This window comes from Arvicanthis niloticus, chromosome 2 (assembly GCF_011762505.2).
Source record: "Arvicanthis niloticus isolate mArvNil1 chromosome 2, mArvNil1.pat.X, whole genome shotgun sequence".
Lineage (NCBI taxonomy): Eukaryota > Metazoa > Chordata > Mammalia > Rodentia > Muridae > Arvicanthis > Arvicanthis niloticus.
The window spans coordinates 119,142,437-119,165,038 of NC_047659.1; the positions used below are offsets into that span (position 1 = coordinate 119,142,437).

A 22,602-nucleotide genomic window follows, 5' to 3' on the forward strand; every position below is an offset into this window, starting at 1 on the left:
TTTCTCATAAATTGCTTTTCTCAAAGTATTTATCACAAGGAAAAAAAAGAAACTAAAAAATTGTCATACAAATGCTTTGTTGGGTATGTAATTTTTTTCAAGTATTCTCCCACACTGTACAACTTGTTTTAATATCATATTGGTAGTGACTTTTGTGGAGTTTAAAAAATTAATTTGGATTTTGGTTTTGGTATCATATCTAAAACCCTTTGATCTAATACTTATGTTACAGAGAATTTCCATGTTTCTTTCAAAGTTTCATAGATATATGTTTTGCATGTAGGTGTGATGAACCCTTTATTTTCAGTCCCTATATATTTGTTTGGTAAATCACTTCATCTAAAAGAGCAAATCTGCTTGCCACCTAACCCCTAATGTTAAAGACACAACTAAAGTCAGTGTATGATAAGCTTGAAGCCAGTTAGAATAGGTTAGTTAATAAATGGCAAAAAAACTACCCATGATATGTTTTGCACCAACATATATTTTAAGTATATAAGACACACAAACAGTTAAAAGAATACTATAGCAATTGCTCTTGTACCTGCCATTCAGATGCCACAATTGGCTTCATCATGTGTCTGCCAATCTGCTCACTTTTCTACCCAGTCTTCTCTTCATCTTAGTTTTCTAGAAGCAAGCAATTTGAAGTATAGCCATTTTCCTGAACTCTAGTACTGATCCAGCTAATGAATCAGTGTAATCTTAATATACAAAAGGGGGGATTATTAAAATCTTATTTGTTTCTTCCTAGTTGTGAGAACTTTGGGTCAATCACCACCTTCCTTGGTGTGAGTTGTCCTTGTGGCCACAACACCATGATATTTCAGGGCATCAGGAATATTATGCTTAATTGCATATGTCAATTTAACATTCAAACAGGGTAGAAAAGTAGTGGCTGCAATGTCTCTTGTCTATAATTCTATAGAACATAAGTGTCTTCCTTTTACACACAGCCTAGTTCTTCTCTAATGGAATACTCATAGCCAAAGAAAAAGAGGAATATCTTATCAATTGGTAGAAATTCTCACACGTCCCTGCATAGAGACCAATCTGGTTTTATTTTGTACCCACATTGCTATCAATAGGTTGGCTATAGCAAAAGAGTACATCTCTGAGACAGAACGTGAGTCTATTCATCCCATAAGTGGGATACCGGCAGGTAGACATTCTTTTGTGCCCCTTACAGGCTCCTAGACTTCAGAGCTAGCTTGGGACCCAGATGATCCCCAGAGAACTACAGTTTATTAGGTGTCGCTGTTGGTGACTGGTGACACTGCTGAGAAGTCAATATGAGCAGTTGGGACATAGCTACCTTCTATTCAGATGAGCATACTTATGGTAAAGTATGACATCATCTCAAAGAGAATGACAAGAAATCCTGCAACTGTTTTTCTTCAGTCTTTACTAGCACACTGAGTACTAGGACAATCTTTGGCCTGTGACCTCTGGGAGCCAGCGCATCTTGAGTCCTTATAGAAGTACAGGGATTTCTTAAATTTTCATTGTTATAGTGAGACATGATGGTTTATAAAGACAGGAAGATTTTGGAGGATGAGAGTTCAAACAGCATCTCTGGTGAGGGCTCCTGTCTTTGTAATGTCATGAAGGACAGGTCTGTGGTGTGAAGAACATCCATGAGAATCCAAAGAGAATTCAAGGGAATCCAGAGAGTGGGGTGAATGTCTTCCTTTTTAATGATAATCCTCTCTTGAGAAGCAAACAAATGCAATGAGAGCCATTTAACTGAAAATGACACCCTCATGGCCTAGGTACTTCCACTAGTCACACTCTCACATTAGCACATGGAGAACCAAGCTGCTGAAACATAACATAAATTGTAAGGACCAGATCCACCCAACCCATGGCAATTCTGTGTTGAGACTTTGATATACATTTTCAGCACTGAAGTAGACTAATGGGATAAAATACACCTCTTGTTTGTTTGGGAGATTGTGTGTGTGTGTATGTGTGTGTGTGTGTGTGTGTGTGTGTGTGTTTGTGTTTTCTCTTAAAGATCTCCTAGAAGTCTCCATCATCTTTACCTTAGGTTCTGATGATCAAAACTTCACAGTAGAGAGAGATTCTAAATGTGACAAAGAAATTGTACTTATGGAGACACAGTAGTCAGCCTTCCTGTGATCTCCAACTCAAGTCTAAGAGTCTAACAGCACTCTCAACCTATGCTAATGATAGATGGGTTTGATGTTACAAGGAGACAACTGTAGCTAACCCAAATAGCCCAATGTATCAACCAAGAAAGAAGCCATGTTGAGTTCATTTGATGAACCCATTTATGGCATCCTAGTCACTCCCCAAAGCAAAATTAGAACACCTATCTCCAGCAGTTGCTATAAACATCAAATACCTAAAATGGAACTTGTCATACCACTTCAAGCTCAGAGAAGCACCATGTAGGAGATTTGAATACTCTGTTACAGCCAATATCTCAACACAGAGGTTAGGACTTAGGGGGGCATACCGTGTTTATATCATGCTCATAGCAGATTCTTAGTAAGCAACATGAATTTCTAATACCTTAGGGCCAAGGGCTTGCCTAGGGTTCCTGTAGATTCACCTCCTTCCCTCCTTCTTTCCTCCTTACCCCTCCCTCTCTCTCTTTCTCTCTTTCCTTTACTCCTCTTTCATCCTTTGGTATACAGTAGCCACCTTCTCATTTCATACTTTGTACCACCAGCCTCTCTGAAACAGCATCGTTTTACAATTCTCCACGTTATGTTCCACAGAGTAAAGGCTAGGCAGGGAACATCACACCTGAGACTTTAAGACTGCAATAGAACAATGGTGTTGAATAAAGTCCATTGACTGTTCCCTTGCTGCCCGTAGTACACTGGTTTCACGGCTACATTGACTCCCCACATTGGCCTTGCTGTCATTCACCTATCTAACTAACAGAGGGATATCTAAGTACTTGTGCTCTAACACAAGGCACTGCTGAACACTGGCTCTTTGCTTACAAGTGCACTTCAGGTGCAATATGAAAACCTGCTACAGACTCTGGAGATGTTTTCCAATTAACACCAGTGACCCACATCATGAACTTTGTGTCCTGAGCATGTGGGTTTTAAATTAGATGGTGGATGCATTTCCTCCCTAGTTCTCACATTTCCCTGGCGGTTGGTTCAAGAAAAACAATCCCTCCCCCCACCCCCAGGAGAAAAGAGAAAAAGCAAAAATCTTTCTTTGAGGATCTATAGGAAACTCCGGCTTCTAAACTATCCAGACTCCCTGCTATTCCTTTGGCCTCCACTTGTGAGTAAAAACACAGCCCTCATTAAAGAAAGTCCAGGAAAGTTTCCCTCAGCATGCATTGCTCCATGGGGATCTTCCTCTCACCCTTCTGTTGCAGTATGGTACAGTTGCTTTTTAGGAAAACAGCAGCCATGCAGGCTGCAATGCATGACCAGTGAGCACAGAGAGTTTGGCTTTTATAAAGGACAGTCTCTGTCTCCAAGACCTAATGACTCTAACAGGCAAAGTTCTCAAACAAGTAAAACAAAGAAAGAAAAAAGCAGAAGGGGCGGGGGGCAGGAAATGCCTCTTCTTACAATTTCAAGAGTCTAACTTTTAAAAATTCAGAGCACCAATCCTAGGTCTCTATTATCCATTCCCAACCCACACTGTTCCCTACTAAATTTCATGTATGCCATGCCCTAATCTAAGCAAGGCAAACTGCTTCAGATGCACAGTCTTTTTATGTTGCCAGAAGATACTGTGACATGATCTGTGAGAGAAGAAATGATGAATATGCACTAAGTAAAACATGTTTGATTTATCGATGGACTTCATGACACTTTGGTCAATAGTATGATCAGTAATGTCTGAATCATAATATGAAGATATGTTTGTCTTTTTTGGCATATGTTTATGTGTGTTGTGTGTATGCTTATACATATATTCAAATGTGTGAGGGTACATGCAGGTGGAGGCCTGAGGTTGGCACTGGGTATTTTCCCTCATAGCTGAACCAGGTTTTTCCCCACTAAACCTGGGGTATTCTCTTTTGGATAGTCTGGCTAGTCATCTCACAGCAAGGATCACCACCTTGCCTTCTTTGTGCTGGGTCATGGGTGGGCTGCCACACGCACTTAACTTTTGAGTAGATTCTGGTCCTCATGTTTGCAGTGCTTTACCTACCGAACCATCTTCTCACCCTACCCTTTCAGATTGAATGATATCTTTGAATTCAAAGAATGACCTTCTATTAAAGTCTCATGCTTATTATCACTTATTTTCCCGCTTTCCGATATTTGAGGTGAGAAGAGTCACCTCTAATCTGGGCCACACTTTCTGCTAGAAGCTTATGAAAGACATGGAAGAAGGAAGCTTTTTCTCTTTGCTTGCATGCTTTTGCCCTGCTAGCAAGTCCATTCCTTCACTGGCATTAGAGCCTGCTTCTTCAGGATGCTGACATGTACTGAAAACCAGCTGAGACACTCAGCCTCATGGGCTGTACAACTACAGGATTCTTGCTTCTTCCAATTACAGGCAGCATTGTTGAATTATCTGGACCACAGCCTGTATGTAAGTCATTCTAAAAATTCCCTTTCTATATACACAGAGAGAAATTTATTCTATAAGGTCTGTTGCTCTAGAGAACCCTGACTAAGGATGATTGGGTTGGGCCCACCCACATCAATCAATACAATGCCCCTCACACACGCCCACAGATCAGCAATGCCAATCTGACCTAAGCAATTCTTCAGCTGAAGTCCGCTCTTCCCAATCGACTCTAGGTTGTGTAAAGTTGACAATGAAAACTAATCAGCACAACCTGTCCTAGATTTTTTTTTTTTTTGAGTCTTGAGACAAGAAGACTTTAGTCAAGATTGGGAAAATTCAGTACAACTACAATTTCATTTAGAATTCGAATTCTTTTTTGTATTATTCGAAACCGAGGATGAAAGAGGATCTGTCAGTTATGGGCTTTCCTTCTCATTGTTATTCAAACTCCATTTGTCACAATTACCATGCTAAAAAGCATGTAGCTTGGAAAGGGCAGATTTTGTGACAGTAATGATCATCTTTCAGGGACAGGAGGTTCTGTTCTCTATGATGATTCTGTTTATTAGCTCCATGGCTATAACAGATCTTCACCCACTCAGGAGACTGACAATGACCCAGTAGTCACAATGAAGGCTGCTGACCAGAGCACTACATATTCCGATTACAGTCTGTTCTGCTTGTAGCAAATTTGGTTGATGCTGGGGCCTTTGCTTAGCAGGGGAAAATAATCAAGGGAATATGAACAATGACCTTGAATTCTATGATAAGACAATGTACTATAGAAAAAGTACTAAAGGGGAAAGTCTTCCCTTCCCATCAAATGGCTTTATTACATACCTAGGACGCTGGCATGGACTTTGAAATGTATACAAGGTGTTTGTGATACTGAGGGAGCACAGATGTCAGAACGGGCTTTCATGTGCTGACAGGCACCACAGGTCTATGTCATTGAAAAGTTTTATGTCTCTTGTGATAGAGGTCAGAGAAATGGCTCATTTTGGGGTGGGATGCAGAAAACTCATTTCACAATTCCTAAGGAATGCTGACTTTTACCTAACCATCATAAGTCCTTCTTAATACAGCGTGCATTCATTTCTCAATATATGAATTTCCTGAAACCTAATTGTTGGTTATTGTCATTTGAGAAACATACCTAAGTTAATACAGCTAATTATTATTATTTTAGAAGCGTGTAAGTTGTATATCTCAGTGAATTTTCTTACCCTGAATTAAGCAGTACTACTATTATTCTAACCATGTTTACATTTGATTATATATATATATATATATATATACATATATATATATATATATTCCCATCTGTATATATGTATATATGTATTTCATTTCTCTGTAAATAAGGGTATGGAACACAGCTTAATTGGTAAAATATTCACCATGCAAGTATGAGATCCTTAGTTTGAATCCCCAGAACATGCATGCAGCTGGACATGATAGCACATGCATGTATGATAATGATGCTTCCACAGGAAGATGTAGGGTTAAGATAGAAGATCCTCCAGAGCTTTTGGGCTAGCTATCATGTCATATGTGTCAGAAGAAAAAACAAACAAAAGCAAAACAAAGCACCAAAACCCAATGTGAGACCTTGTATCAAACAATGTGGAAGAGAATATCACACACACACACACACACACACACACACACTAAATAGATAGATAGATAGATAGATAGATAGATAGATAGATAGATAGATAGATAATTTATATGGATTATGCCTTGCAAATATAAACATATTTTTCTTGGAGGTAAAATTCAAACTTGGGTAAACCAAAGTTATCTGCACAATACTTTCTCACAGAACAAGGTGGCAGTGTAGCTACAGTACTAGACAAATCATACAGGGCTGCAATGATAGTTCCCTTGTTCATGACCCAGCAGTGATCCCAAAGAAGTAGGAAAGTCTAAATACAATTTTTTATGGATATATTATCTCCAGGGAAAAACATGAATAGCTTAATCTTTTAATACCATAAGTAGTGATCTGTCATATTATTTAAAGATAATTAATTTGATTAAAATTTTTAGCCCATCCATAAGCCATCTGTTCTCATTCTGCTTTCTGTTGCTATGATAAAACACTGACCAAAAGGATAGAGATTTGGCTCAGCAGCTAAGGTCATTGGTGACTCTTGCAATGGACTCACATTCAATTTCCATCACCCACATGGTGGCTCAAAAAGGTCTGTAACTCCAGCTCAGGGTGATCTAATAACATGTTTCTGGGTCTATGGGCTTTCCACATACATGGTACACATATATACATGAAGACAGAACACTCTAATCTAAATCTAAATCTAATCTAATCATCTAATCTAATCTAATCTAACCTAAACCTAAAAACAACCAAACAAAAGAACACTAACCAAAACAAACTCAGGGAAAAAAGAATGAAGAATTTATTTTATCTTGCAAATTAGAGTCCATCACCAAAGGAAGCCAAGTCAGGAGCTCAAGAAGAAACCAGGAGGTGGAAACTTAAGCAGAAATCACAAAAGAATGCTGTTTACTCCTTTGTCAAAGATCAAGCAACAGTAGGTGTGTGGGTTCATTTCTGGGTCTTCAATTCTATTCCATTGATCTTCCTGCCTGTCTCTGTTCCAATATCATGCAGTTTTTATCACTATTGCTCTGTAGTACAGCTTGAGGTCAGGGATGATGATTCCTCCAGAAGTTCTTTTATTGTTGAGAATAGTTTTTGCTATCCTGGGTTTTTTGTTATTCCAAATGAATTTGAGAATTTCTCTTTTTAACTCTGTGAAGAATTGAGTTGGGATTTTAATGGGGATTGGATTGAATCTGCACATTGCATTTGGCAAGATGGCCATTTTTACTATATTAATCCTGCCAATCCATGAGCATGGGCGACCTTTCCATTTTCTGAGATCTGAGTATTACTCGGCTATTAAAAACAATGAATTTCTTAGGTAAATGGATGGAACTAGAAAATATCATCCTGAGTGAGGTAACCCAATCACAAAAGAACACACATGGTATTCACTCACTGATTATTGGATATTAGCCAGAAGCTTGAAATACCCAAGATTCAACCCACAGACTACATGAAGCTCATGAAGAAGGAAGACCAAGTGTAGGTGCTTCAGTCCTTCTTAGGAGTGACAAAATACTCAAGGGAGCAAATATGGAGACAAAGTATGGGACAGAAACTGAAGGAGGAGCCATCTGGAGACCATTCCACCTGGGTATCCATCCCATGTGCAATCACCAAAGGTAGACGCTGATGTGGATGTCAGAAAGTGCACGCTGACAGGAGCCTGATAATAGCTGTGTCCTTAGAGGTCTGCCAGAGCTTGACATAATCAGAGGCAGAACCCCTGATCAAGGGGTTCTAAATGGAGGAGTTAGAGTGAAGACTGAAGGAGCTGAAGGGTTTGCGGTCCGATGAGGAGAGGAACAATACCAACCAACCAGAGCTCCCCAGGGTCTAAAACACCAGCCTAGGAGCACTTAGGGAGGGACCCATGGCTCCAACTGTATATGTGGGGAGAATGGCCCTGTTGGGCATAGGTTGGAGAAGAGATCCTTGGTCCCATGAAGGCTGGATACAGAGTGTGGGGGAATTCGAGGGTGGGAAGGTGGGAGTTGAGGGGTTGGTAGGGGAATGTCCTCTTAGAAGCAGGAGAAGGGGGGATGTGATAGGGGGTTCCTGGACAGGATGGCAGGAATTGGGTAAGGGGATAACATCTGAATTGTTAAAAAACAAAACAAAAAAAAATGTTCATTCCCTTTGGCTCATGGAGCGTCCAGCCCAGAACTACCTGCTTACAGATGGCACCACATACAGAAGGCTTCTACATAAATCAGCAATCAAGAAATGCCCCCCCCCACACATGCTCAAAGTTCATCTGGTAGAGGAAAATTTTCAAATAAAGTTCCTTCTTACCAGATATCTCTAGCTTATTAGCAATGAAAACCAACCAGTATACTCTCTGCTCCACATCTGGCCTATGCTGAGATATGCATGTCCAGAGTTTCACATACTGTCCCAGCAAATCTTCACAAGAGTCCTGGGAAGAAAAGTAGGACAAATCCAGTGTCTAGAAACTTAAAACATAGTCAACAGCAGCCATATCAGGGCTCTCAAGTGTAACAAAGGCCAACAATACACCAAAGATATTTACTTGTGGAAAACAATTGAATTTGAATAAGAACAGATAGGGTCCTGCTGTTCTCCTGTTCTTGTGGGCTGCTCTATGCCTTCTCACAGTATGGTCCCTGAAATATTTCAGGGTTGGTTAAGAAAACTAGGAGGTTTACTGGTGGGTGGGACTAAACTGATGGAAGCAGAACATGGAAAGTGGAGAACAGGGGTGGAGGGGTCGGGGCAGGGGGAGGGGTCTAAGACTATAGTCTTGGATCAAGTGTCAAATTGAGTCTAGTCAAAAATTTAATAGAGAGCTCCTGTAAACAAGAGAACCATAGAGATGCTATGTAAGCCCACTGCTCATCCAGGCTGATTTTGGGGTAAACAAGGGATAAAGCAGGAGGGAGCATGATGGGCCATGGATTTTAGGACGAGCTGAAAGCTGCTGGAGTATAACCCCAAAACACAGCATATGTGGGCACACTGAAAGCACCATCTGCTGGACTCAGTTTCTGACCAGTAATGATCTTAATCCCAGAAAGTCAGCCATAGTGGAAGAGGGGAGAACTAGAGAGAGAGAGAGAGAGGCAAACACAACTGGAGTAATATCATTGATTACACCACAGAAGAAGAGTGTGAACATTTAATCCAGGGAAGTCCCTAACAAATCAAATAATTAGTGAAAAAGAAAGGACTAAATAATTTACATTTCAAGTAAAAATCTAGGAAGCATGACCCATACTCGGGGCTAAAAAAGCCGTCAGAAGAACATGTCTGAGTAGGCACAGACGTGCATTTGGCAGGAAAAGAAAGACACCAATGCAGCTATTGCAAAAGGAATTGGAGAATAAATTCCTTTATTTAAGAATAAGGAAGCCATATTTAAGAATAAAAAGGATGATGACAGTGATTCAACATTTTATTAATAAAAGGAGAAAAAGTAATATGAAGTCATTAATGAGCAAATTGAAAATTATAATCTGAAATAAATTAAAATAAAATAATAAAAATATTTCTCAAGAGAGACTTGACATGATCTCGAAAGACACATCTAGTACCCCACTTGGACAGAGAAAGAACAATGTTCAAGGAGAGTGACTAGCATGTCAGCATATTGACTACAGCCAACACCACCCTTAACTGTGAAATCATCCTTTTCCCTCAACTGTGACCAGAAAATGCTAGGTTTTTGTTTTGTTTTGTTTTTTGCTAACTTTCTTTTAGGTTCACTACTCTTCTTTTTGAGGAGCCAATGCAATGATGTAAACACAAACAAACAAAAAACCAAACAACAAAAGCAAGAAAGAAAAAAAAAAAAGAAAGAAAAGGAAAGAAACGAAAATTCTTCCAAATCACCCTACCCAAATCAGCCCAAGTTCCCCTGAGCATGTTATTATTTGATTAATCCTTCACATTTGAAGCCAGGAAAATCAATTTTCAAAAATACCATTTATCATTTTCTGAATTTGCTTTTCTTCCTTTGGTTCAAAATTGTCCAGTCCTATAGACATTCTTTGATTCTCCTCAATTGTCTGCTGAGGACTCTCCGATTGCCTGCACAGTCTCCACTGTAGCTGCAGTCACATGAGTCACAAGTCTCTGAATGGAAGTACAAACACCAAAGTCTCAGAGAGCGCAGGCTGGAGGTTCTCAGAAGCCAAAAAGAGGCCAGTGACAAAAGAATCTAGAGTTAGCAGATCTGCCTCAGCTCCAAAGGTTCTAACAAAGCCAGCTTGTATGATACTGGAAGGGTTTCTAGCATATGTGAGCCTTCACTAGGGAGAGACCTTAGTATTCCCTATGTCCAGTATTGCAAACATTATATGACACAATTTGCAAAGTGCCTAGCATGGAACCAGTGCTCTGTGAGTGCCCACTTATCTCCCCCCCAACCCCGCTTTTTACCACAATGAAGAAAAGACTCGAAGCTTCTGAGTAGGTTTCGACAGTGTTCTATCTGCTTCAGGGTCTGAATAGGTGTGCACTGAAATAAGTCGGCAATGATGTGTCTTTGGACACAGGTTGGCACTGCCGACAGCAGGAGGGCCCTCCTGCTGGAATGAAGCCCTCCTGCAGTGGATTCTACCCACTTCACTTCACTCCATAGCTTTAATTTCAATTGTATGTTTCATAGAATTGCTTCATTATGTGTCACTGTAATCTTGCTGCTTGAGCTTCTTTGTGTGAAGTGTGAAGTGGCTTCCTGCTGCAGGTGCTCCTGGAAGCTTCAGGTTTCAGCTGAGGGCTGGGAATCAGATGAAGCAAATAGTCACATACCTTCCTGGCACTCAGTTAAATCCTACAGCTTCCTCCTGCCAGGAAGGAGGTCCTGAGGGGTTGGACAACAAACCCAATTATTACCGCCCGGACTGTCCTGAAGAAACCAGTAATATGCCTGGCCAGTGAGACTGTGTAGTGAGCAATTCTGAAAACTACTGAGAGGTCCCTCAGCTCGCCCTCATTCCATACAAAACCACACCCTTCCTCAGTTGTTAACTAGTCTCAGTTGTTAACTAGAAAAGATGGCAAACACTTCAAGGAACAGTGAAGCCTTCCATGGGTCTTCTTGAAACTGACTGTAAAACCCATGCATGACACTCACACAAACATAAAGGCAAATGAAAGACAAAGATGCCATATGTTGTCTCAGAGTCGTGGCTGGATGGGAAGGACTCACTTGGACCCAGAATTGCCTAGTACAAAAGAGGAGCTGGCAAACATCTTGCCACCCAGCTCCCACCAGCTCCTGTTTTTAACCATCCTGGTGGAAAGAGGTCTAAGAGAGAGAAGCCATGTGGCCCGTTAGCAGTGTCAGAGAGCTCAGGTTAAGTTTAAATGGGCTAGCTGAGGAACTGCCCCAGAAAACAGGCCACCGGCCTTATACTATACAGATGTCTCTGTGTCACTATTATTAAATCTCAAACAGGTCACACACACACATCCCAAAAAAAACCCTCTGCAGTATCTCTCTCTCTCTCTCTCTCTCTCTCTCTCTCTCTCTCCGTATACTATACAGATGTCTCTGTGTCACTATTATTAAATCTCAAACAGGTCACACACACATCCCCCCCCCAAAAAAAAACCCTCTGCAGTATCTCTCTCTCTCTCTCTCTCTCTCTCACTCTCTCTCTCTCTCTCTCATTTTTTCTTTAATTTCTTCTTTTTTATTTAGAAAAAAAATGTAACAAAAAGCACGAGTGATATACCCTGTTGTTATACCTGAGAATGCCTTTGAGAACATGTCTTTGTTTTCCTAGAGTTCTTGAAAAGCACAGCAATGACTCTGAGTGGCACCTTAATATTCACTACTGAGTTTTAAACACCTGTGAGAATTTGAGAGTGTCCAGTGGCTATACTATATCCCGAATTATTGTCCTCAGTGTATGTGTGTGTGTGGTGGGGGTGGTGGAACTGTCTTAGTCTTGGGGAGCTCCTTTGGAGATTAACCAGAAAGTCTGTCTAAATGCCTAGGTAAGCATTTTACACACTGCTGTTCCATCAATTTTATTGGGAAGACCCTTCATCTGACCAATGTAGAAATATCACTGTATTGTATAAAATAGCAAAAGACCACTCTAAAGTATAAACACCAAGTAACACTACCACTATGAGTAAATATTTCAGTTACGTGATTTCTTAAAACAATTGCTTTTCAGGGTTAACAATGCCACTGCTAGGACAGAACAAAGCATTTGGTTGCTACAGCTTAGTTCCTCAGCCCACCTGGACTTAAAACACTAGGTGAGTCGGTCCCTCTTAACACTACCTACTAATTTTTAACTCAAGAGACTCTTTCTAAGTAGATGTCAGACCTCTGCAGAATTCAAAAAAGCAAGCTAGCTAGGATCACTGTATGAAAAACTTATAATTAAAGGGAGCCCAGTTGGAAATCGATTGCCAGAAATGTGGATACAGACATAGCAAGAATCAACAAACTGCATTAAAATATTGGTTGTTTAGATGCAAGCTCAACACCTACTCACGCGTTAACGTGGAAGAGAATTCTTAGGCTGTTCTGAATCCTCAGAAGTTGACTGAGGTCTAAGGAAATACATAATCACCTCTTCAGCTCGTAATGATCTTGACAAAAATCAATAATTCAGAAAACATACACGCATGTGTCAGAAGGTAAGGAGGAATAAAACCCACATAATAGGAAAAAGCATAATGGAAACGTTCAGAAACTCCCTTTACACTTTCTGTCTAGCCAGTATCCCACACCATAATTGCAAGGACATAGTGTACCTTGGAGCTGATTTTCCAAAAACTCTTACCAGAGCTGCCCATGCTCTGTAGGACCTTCTTTTCATAGCCAATCAGTGACAAATCTCACTTTTGAAATATGTCTTCCCACTGCTAATGCTGCTCTAATTTCTTCTTTCCATCCCTGATAATCACAGGGCTCTGTGCCTCCAGTGTGCTATGCTTCTTCCATCTTTCTCGCATCTGCTTTCCATTCTGTAGCTACAGCAGCTTCCGAAAACGCATCTTGTCTGTCTTAGTTAGGATTAATATTCCTGAGATGAAAGACTATGAGCAAAGCAACTTGGAAAGGAAAGAGTTTATTTTGCTTACAATGCCATAGCAAAGCAGTGAGGGCAGGAACTCACACTAGGATGGAACTTGGAGGCAGAAACTGATGCAGGGCCAGGGATGGGTGTTGTTTATTGGCTTATATATTATGGCTTCCTTAGCCTTCCTCCTTATAGAATCCAAAAACATCATCTTACGGATGGCACCACCCACTATGGGCTAGGCCTTTCACTATCAACCACTAATTAAGAAAACACATTAGAGACCTGTCTATAGCCCAATTTTATGGAGGCATTTTCTTAATTGAGGCTCTCCCCCTCTCAAACGACTTCACCTTGTGTCAAATTGACATAAAACTACCGGACGCATTGTCACAACCTTCCTGCTTGGAATCTTCCCATGGTTCTCTGCAGCCGAAGGCAGAAAGTCAAAGCCAGCAGGCTCAGTTTCTCCATGTGTGTCTCACTTTCTCTGTGCTGTTTTGTATATTAAACTTTAGTGTGTTCTACTTCTCAGTCACTTCACACTTTTTAAATTGGAATCTAACAGCTTGGACTACACAATGTGGCCCAGCAGGGGCACTGGAGCCAAGGGGTGTAAAAGGAATAGATGGGCTTAGTCTCCTTAGCTCTGCCCACTCTCTGACAGCTACCCGGGGCTTCTCACGTACTCTTCTCTCTTACTACATAGTGCATGACTTTCCTGAACCCATTCTTTTTTAGATGACTAAGGTTTTGATTGACAGGACCCCACCTTCCTCTCAAGCAGGCTTCCTCCATACTCACCTTGCTAAAGGCCTTAGCATTTCCGTTCAGTTCTATGCAGAGTCGACTGCTTCTGTGCTTATCCTGTCTCACACAGTCACCCACTGAGCCTCCATATATTTGCTCTTAAGATACAGGATGGGGTTCCACTTCTGTAATGATCTTTGCCATCATTTTACTCAAACCACAATGGCAGATCCACATGCCCTTTGAGGACTGTTTTCAGAGCCAACAATACACTCCTTTGTCAGAATATTTGGGTCAAATTCATGCTGCACTTGTGGTGCTTGCTTCCCAGAGTCACACAAAGATGAGAAATTTAGTCACTTACTGTTGGCCAATCCTCAAGACATTGGAAAATAGCAGATACTTCCAACAGTCATTAATTAGTACAGAAGCCAAAGTACCCAGTGTTTTAGCTTCTCTTAGGCTCTGGCTGGCCTCTTGCCCCTTTTTTTTCCCCTGTCAGTGTTATAAGATGGTATAAAGGTCTCTGTTTATGGGAGTGGCTATTCAGAGACCCATCAATGGGTCTCACAGTCTTTCTTCCTTCCTGTACACTGTACTCAAGTTCCAGTAGAAAATGCCCTCCTCTCTACTCTTCCTGCAGTGCAATAGCCCCTCAATGACTCTTATACATCACATGATTACTAATCTCTGTGACCTATCCAACAGAGTCCTGGTTGTAAGTTTTTATGTGTGTAATTCAAACGTCCTCACTTGCATCAGCTAGTAAAGAGGTAAGGTATGCTGGGTTCAAGGAGATAGTTCAATGGACCAATGTTTTCCCAGTATATGAGAAGTCCCAGGTTTAATTCCCTTTTCAAATATCTGTTGTTTCTTCTTGAGAGTTCTGAGACAGCAATGATCTGCTAGGAGAAACTTATCAAACTAAGGGACCCACTATGACAGCAACACACTTTTCCAATGGTTCCCTCCTCATGTGTCCCTCTCTCTTGAGAGTTATTCCGTGGCAGTGTCCCCACAGCCTTACCATCCAGTGCTGGTGTCTGTTGCCCTACCCACCAGGCTATTACCTCAGGTCACCTTTAACCAGAATCACTGTCACAACTCCCAGCCTTTTCCCATTCCTTCCATCCTCCACAGAAGCTCAAAGTAAAGTGGTACGGAGAATACCTCCTGCATTTTTGCGTATTTTCATTCCCAGGCTTTTCTAGGCACTCGCAGGTATTTTCCAGGCCCCACCACCCCAATCCCAGAAGGTCCCAACAATCACACTCTCTGACCTCCAGCTCCTGTAACTCCTCCTCTTCTTCTACATCATAGGACAGGGTGTGGATTTTGATGTCATCCCCAGAGAGGTCGATGAATTTCCCATCGGGGTACTCCAGGCTGTCTTTGGTAGGTGACCGGTCCTCAATGAAGGTGGTCTCACAGCAGTCAGTGGCTACGCCATCCCCCCAGGATCGGAGTACACCATCTGAGTAGAGGATGATGTTGGGACGATAGTGGGACTCCACGGACTGCTGCAGCGTGTTTGGGTCCAGCAGCTGCTGCACATGCTCACTTCTGCCTCCTTCCAGGCTGCCTGGTGTCGCACTGGCCACTAGCCTGTGGCTCGGGTACTGCGGTGCTGGGTAAACAGACACCAGACCATCTCTGCTCTCAGCCATGAAGTTTCTGGTGTTAATTAAGCCATTCCTTTTGCCAGCATCACTGATCTTACTGTGTACCAGAACACTCTTCTGCTCAACGATGCCATCCATGGTAGACTCCCTCCCTGCTCGGTGTCAGGCTAGTAGGTTGTATTAACAGGTCACACAAGCCCCATAGGACCCATTTCCCTGGAGAAGCAGGAAACAGAGAGTGAAAATTATGAAAAAGTCATCACACAGACCCACACTGCGTCAGAGTTTACCAATCATCTGACGTGCATAGTAGTTATGGAGTCAAAAAAAAAAATACAGTCCATCCTGCTCTGTGAATTTAAAAAGGCTCCATTAGAATGGCATCTAGATTAAGCCAGAAATCTATTACCTGCATCTCTATGAAGTCTCTGCTTCCTAATAAAGGCAGCTGCAGGAACTGGATCTACTGCAGCCCCACAGAAGCCTCTGCCTGCCAGCAGACATCCTGAAACTCCGAGAAACTCAATCACATTAGCATCCCAATGGTCTACAGAGAAATAGAATTGTTTGTCTGGAATAGGGATTGGCTCTTCCAAGTACACAACCATTCATTCACTCAGGAGAACATACCAAAGGACACGGCATAAAATGATAGCCTGTACAGACATAATAAAAATGACAGTAAGACCGTGCCACTAGACTGTATGTGGACACAGTCCCACTGAAGGCGTACTTCATGTACATATGAGTACATTCTTGGGTATCTAGTAGGATGAGCACTGAACTCATTCATAAACACTGACTCCAAACCGTTCTCCCTTAGATAATTTTATCATTGAGCCTTGCATGATATAGAAGGAAAGACAGAAAGAGGAAGGAAGGAGAAGAAGGAAGAAAGAAGGAAACTGGAGCTTAGGATTCTAAGAAATGTAGAGTGCATTATCTCATATTGCATGTAATTAACCATTATATATAATAACATCTCATATAGGCTAAGGCGATGGTGCAATTAGAAAAGTGGTTGCCATGTGAGCATGAGGACCCGAGTTGGATGTCAAGAACCCATATTTTTTAAAAATGCCATGTGTAATGATGGTACATACCTCCAATTCCAGCACTGCAGAGGCAGAGACAGGAGGATCCCTGGAGCTTGCTGGCCAGCCAGTCTAGCTGAATCAGCAAGCCCCAGGTTCAGTGAGAGACCCTGTCTCAAAAACTAAGGTGGGAAATGATTGAGGAAAGCACCTGATGGCAGCACCTGACCACCACGAATATATTCATATCCACACATACACGTGAACGTGGACCCATACATAAAAGTTTCATCTCAGGCAAATCATGTAGTATCATTTTCTCTAACATCTAAGTGTTTTCTAACTACGGCTGTTTGATTTTATGCGGTAGCAAATACAGTAATCTAAAACTGCACTCTGACCAAAGGAAGAGTGGTGGAGGAGTGGACCCTTGCGACTAAAAAATTCTGAGAGCAGATCCAAATAGCGAAGTCAAACTAGCATATGCACCGAGAGATAATAAGAACTATTAATGTGGAACCATGTACAGTTTAAGAAAGGTCACAATGCACCATTGCCTCTGCTTATTCGGTTTTGACATGTCTATCTCTGGAGATGTTTTAAACTTTGAGAACTAAAATTGAATTAAACTAGTTGAAGAGAGAATTTACAAGGTTACCATACTACTCCAACACACCGAGGGTATCATGTTTGAAGACTACCTCTATGTTCTTTCAGGAAACCACAATGTGTTTCTGCAATATTTCTGGGCCAATCTTTCTCCTTCTACCAAGTAGGCACTGGCTTGCCTTCCAATGCATCACTATGATCTGATGGGTCCACTAGCAAGCCTAGAGAAGTCTTGAAGATCCAGCTTCTTGGCTAGAGTTTCTTCTACCCAGACCTTGTAAATATCTTGCTACCAGATACTGACTGCATTTGTTCAAATTCAGCCTCTTCCACTGAACTGTATGCTCTGGGACAACCAGAAATAACCTTTCTATTGACTGGTGAGCTCCTATCACCTGTTGTTAACTTTCTCTTTCTTCTTTTGTGATTTCTATTTTGTTCTTCTGGCCAATTTGATAGCTGCTGAGGTCATCACACTTCAACCTAGACACAAACTTAAGACCAAGGAATCAGCAGCATATTTTCCCTTTTATGAACTAGGTATGGAGCCAGCCGTCAGGGACCGTGTGTTGAAATAGTCTTCAGTATTTTGCAATTAGAATAAGCTCTACTGTTGGCTGTGCACGAGCAGTGGGTTTAACATTAAGGTTGAGGCAGATATGGCTTCATTTCTTTTAGATTCCCTATAGTTTGCTGCAGTCTTGCTGACATATAGCAGCCTCAGTGCAACCTGGGAGTTGGTTAGAAATGTAAAAAAGCCGAGGTATACCTTGGGGAGACAGAGCATACTTAGTACATATTGGGTCCTAGGTCCTGGCCTTCCTGCAGACATATGCACACAGAACACATGAACAACAGAAGCTGCAGCAGAATACATACCTCTTGAATCACAATCTGCATTCCTGTACATCCCAGTCTGCACATGGAGGCTTAAGGTTTGGCGAGGCAGGCAGTAAGAGGCTTACAGTATTCTATAGCAGTATTACTATGGGACAAGTTGTTTGGTTTTAGAGTTTATTATTTATTCTCATTTTGTTATTGTTCTATTTTGAGATTATAACATGATTACAATAATTTTCCCTTCCCTTACCTCCCTCCAAGCCCTTCCAAACACTACTCCCACTCTTTTCAAACCCATGTCACCTTTTTTATTATTATTGTGTACAGACACACACACACACACACACAAAAGCCTCCTAGAAGCCACCTATGTGTGAAGACGTCATGATGAGGACAGCTGAGGAGACTCCTCCAGTGGCTGGTTAGTTCCATAAGAGCAGCTTCTGAGTTGTGCTTCCTCCATAGGGGACAAAACTATTTGCTGTCAAGACTCAGTCTTCTCTAGTCCTCTGTCACAGATTCTTGGTGTAAAAGACAGGCATGATGCGCTGGTTCTGAGTCACAGGCCCAGTCCATAAAAGACAAACTTAAAACATAGCTGGCCCAACTCCAGTTTCTACTAAGTTTAACGTGGCAACTGTTTATCTGAGATTGCTTCTGAAGAATCTTTGGAAACCTGCTATGAATTTCCTCCCCAAGAAAAGCACCAAAATAAAAGGTAGCAAAGGCAACAGAACACACCCAAGTGAGAACAGAATGCTTGGCTCTCCCAGTCCCCCCTTTTGCTTTTCTTTGTGGCTTGTTTGCTTATAGATTCTTGATGCTTCTACATTTGTTAGTCTAGGCCTAGATTCTCTCTCCACATAGATCTCCTTCTGTCAGGAATCAGGTTCTGTTGTTGGTACTGGTAATCTCACGGAGACTCAGCTCACTCTGCCCAACTGTTCAGATAAAGTTTTATTTACAAATCAAGAAATACATTACTGTGTGCTCCTGTTGCTGCCCTGTATGAAACAGGAACTCTGTCTCTCTGTGTGTTCCTCTTCATCTCTGTCCGTCTTGTTCTCTCTCTCTCTCTCTCTCTCTCTCTCTCTCTCTCTCTCTCTCTCTCTCTCTCGTGTGTGTGTGTGTGTGTGTGTGTGTGTGCGCGCGCTCAGTTACTTTTAATTCATCAAAGTATAATTAACAAGGGAGAGATTTATAAAATGTCTCTAGATTTATTCATGTTGGCACATTTAAAAACACACACACACACACACACACACACACACACACACACACACACACACTGATATTTGAGGTCAATCAATCCAACCACCTCTCTCCTAAGAGCTGTGGGCATAAGGTTCTGCTGGCAGCAGATCTTCTGAGTGACTACCATAGAAGCTGATTGCATTTCAAGGCCCAATTCAAACTTTGTCTATCACCAACTCTGTCCCATGGAGTGAGATTCAGAATGTCCATTGCTCACTCTTCCTGGAACCTGTATCTGCTTTAAACTGGCCCTTGAATATTTGAGAGTCCCTCAGGAGATGTACCACCTTATGGTATCCAGTAGTTCCCATATCGTTACTTTCTGCCCTCCCATGTGGTTCACCTCAATATCACTTTCTCTCAAAGGAGAGCCCAACCTCACAGTTCTCACAGTGCCCCATTCAATCTATCAACAAGCCTATCATGTTCCTTGACACAGCTCCCTGCTCAGACCCATCCTTTCAGCTACATTCACACTTCCACAGACCAGCCCTACAGCTTTCGTCTGCTCCCTAAGTGCTTGAAGAATAGTAAACAGTCTTTAGTCAATAATAACCAACACTGGTGAAAATGAAACATTACACTTATTCAATGAAGAAAAATTTTTTGTTCAGTAAGTGGCCCACAGAGCTGTACAATAGCTGTGTAAAAGATACTATAGTGTGAAGACTATATCGTGAAGTCTAGTGGCTTCTCTTGATTCATAAATAATAGTCATTTGCAAAGAAGAGACTCTGTGTTTCTTAGCAGGAAGAGTATCACTACACAATCCTTAAAACAAGCATCTCTTAGAACTTGCCTTTGGCAAGAAAAGCTGCCATTTGAGTTTCATCAGCAAGGTGTTGGGACAGATGCCAGCAGAGAGCATCATGCCACTATGAACTTGATTAGGAAACAAGATGGTTCTAGTCATCTTAGTATGGTTTGTATTGCTACAGCAAAACACTCAAGGTTGCAAACCTTTTAGAAAGAGGTAAGTATGGCTCATGAATCTGGTGTCCAAAGGGCCCAAATATCATGGTGTCAGCCTCCAGGTGAAAGCAAAAAGGCATGGAAAGGCCAAGCACGCAGAGTGGTGTGACTTTGTACTATGTTTTTGAGAGTACTGATCCAGTTGTGGTTCCTTCCCAAGAGACAGTACTGATCTGTTCATAAGAGCAAAACCCCTGTGACCTGAATGCCTTCCTCTAAGCCTGGCCTGTTAGTGGCATCTCAATATCTCCATAAAAGGACCTTTGCAAGGACTTCCATGCATGAACCTTTGGGGAATGAACCACATTCAAACACAGCACTGTCAGATCTCTAGTTTATTTAAGGTTGATGATATCTAAAGACCAATGATGTGCTGATTTTAGAAGCTTTCTAAAGCGGAACTGAAACCACTAGTCAGCAAATAAGAATCATTTCTTAGTGCAAGTGAAAGCCAGTGACTAGTTGAGGACAAGAGACTTCAGAGCGACCCAGTCATCTCCTCCGAGCACAGTTGAACTCAACTGCCAATGCAAACTCACCTATATGAGGATCAAAATGAGTGATCTAGATTGTCCCCTAGAAACCAGTGAAGGAAGTGGCCATGCATCAAGCCACTAGAATGTGGTAAGGACAAAAAAAGGAACAACTGTACATCCACTTGACCAGCATCTACAGGCACAAACTGAGTGTATGTGCTGGATGAAGTGTCTTGGGCACCCTGGCTGTGATCCTGCTCCCAGCACAAGACAGGTTTGCCCAAGTGCTGTGGTATGACAGGAACTAGGGACAAGGTGAAACATGCCTGGTAGGAAGAATCATATGGCCAGTAACCTAGTTTGGGGATAAAGATCTTCCATTTAAGGAAAGCCCTGAGGAGTGGAGTGGAGTTAATTTGGTCACAAAGAGAAGGGCATGACCCAAGCCATATGCTTAGAGCCTTGAAGGAAAGGATAGACAACACAAAGGCCAGGAAAGCTGGACCACACCGATTATGGAGTAGAAAAGGGGGATACGGGCAGGAGCTCCAAAATGTTACAGCACTCTAGGATGTATGCAGCAGACCCAGATCTTGCTCAGCTCAGTGTATGTGACAGAGGGAAAAAGTACAGGATGGAGACTCTTGCTTCTGTTTAGATCCTTAGACTAGGGAAAGGGGAGCCCATGCTAAGTTCACACATACCAGATAAGCTGATGTAATGGGTTTCTTGCCCTGTCCTGGCCTTCAATGCTAAGGAGCTGATGACACCAGCCAGGTCAGGACAGCAGTGTTTCAGGGTGTCTCCTGCAGTTTCATCTAGCCAATCAATAAATGCTCTAGAACCAGTATCATAGAATATCAATAGGATGTAGTGATACTGAAGCCCGTGTGCTATTTTCTCCCACAGGTCTTTCAGGGCCTGCTCCTTAGCTCTCCAGAGATCAATTTACTGGATGACTCAAAGTTTTTTGATTGTCTGTCTGTCTGTCTGTCTGTTTCTTTCTCTCTCTCTCTCTCTCTCTCTCTCTCTCTCTCTCTCTCTCTGTGTGTGTGTGTGTGTATGTGTGTGTGTCTCTCTCTCATACATACACACACATACACACATACACACTCACTCAAACACATCTGCAGTCATACTCACATGGTCATGCACACTCACATGAGCTAAACACCTTCAAACATGTACATCTCTCACACTCAAGTCTCCCTCCCAGACTCTCATTCGCACATATTCGCACACTCAAAATTACAGCACTCTCACACACTGCCTTCTACATTCCCATGCATAAACACTTTATGTCCTTACAGCCCCCCAGACTAATGTTCTCACATTCATGCATGCAGAAATAGCATACAAACACACACTCTGCCACATTCAGATATCCACTCACACAGTGATATACACACAAAGACACAATCGCTTATTCATACTCTCACTCTGACTCACCGTTTCATACATGTGCCTCACACCCAAACCCATCCTCTAGTGTACTTGTAAACTCAAGCACAAGCCCATACACTCTCACAGACTCAAACACGCATCGGCTCTTGCCAAGGGTGCTCTGTGTCACCTTATGACTGCCAGAAAGATGTGTCTTCTCAATCCCGGGCCTGAAATGTAAGCAGAAATTAACCTGTCTAAAAAATTATTTTGAATTTTACAATATCTCTCTCTTTTTTTTTTTGTAAATACTATGGTGTTTTGCAATTGAAACTAGAGCTACATACAGAGCTTGCTTCTTGGGTAAACAAGCCCCAGGCACCTGACTGCCATCCTACAATCCTGAGTGGGAGAACCACAGTTTTTGTATGCCCAATATGTCTATAGATACCACCAAACAACTACTACTCTATTATCAGGGCTTGGAGGAGTGGT

At 41.8% G+C, this 22,602-nt stretch overlaps 1 protein-coding gene across 4 annotated transcripts in view; it reads right to left on the reverse strand.

Annotated features, from left to right (window-relative positions):
* The window catches only part of Syndig1 (synapse differentiation inducing 1), a 209,269-nt gene that overhangs the window by 127,615 nt on the left and 59,052 nt on the right, over positions 1 to 22,602 (reverse strand). For all 4 annotated transcript variants that reach the window (XM_076929927.1, XM_076929925.1, XM_034495279.2 and 1 more), the window contains one exon: positions 15,198 to 15,755. In XM_076929927.1, the coding sequence (XP_076786042.1) occupies positions 15,198 to 15,677 (480 nt within the window). In that variant the 5' untranslated portion in view covers positions 15,678 to 15,755. The remainder of the gene's footprint in view (positions 1 to 15,197; positions 15,756 to 22,602) is intronic.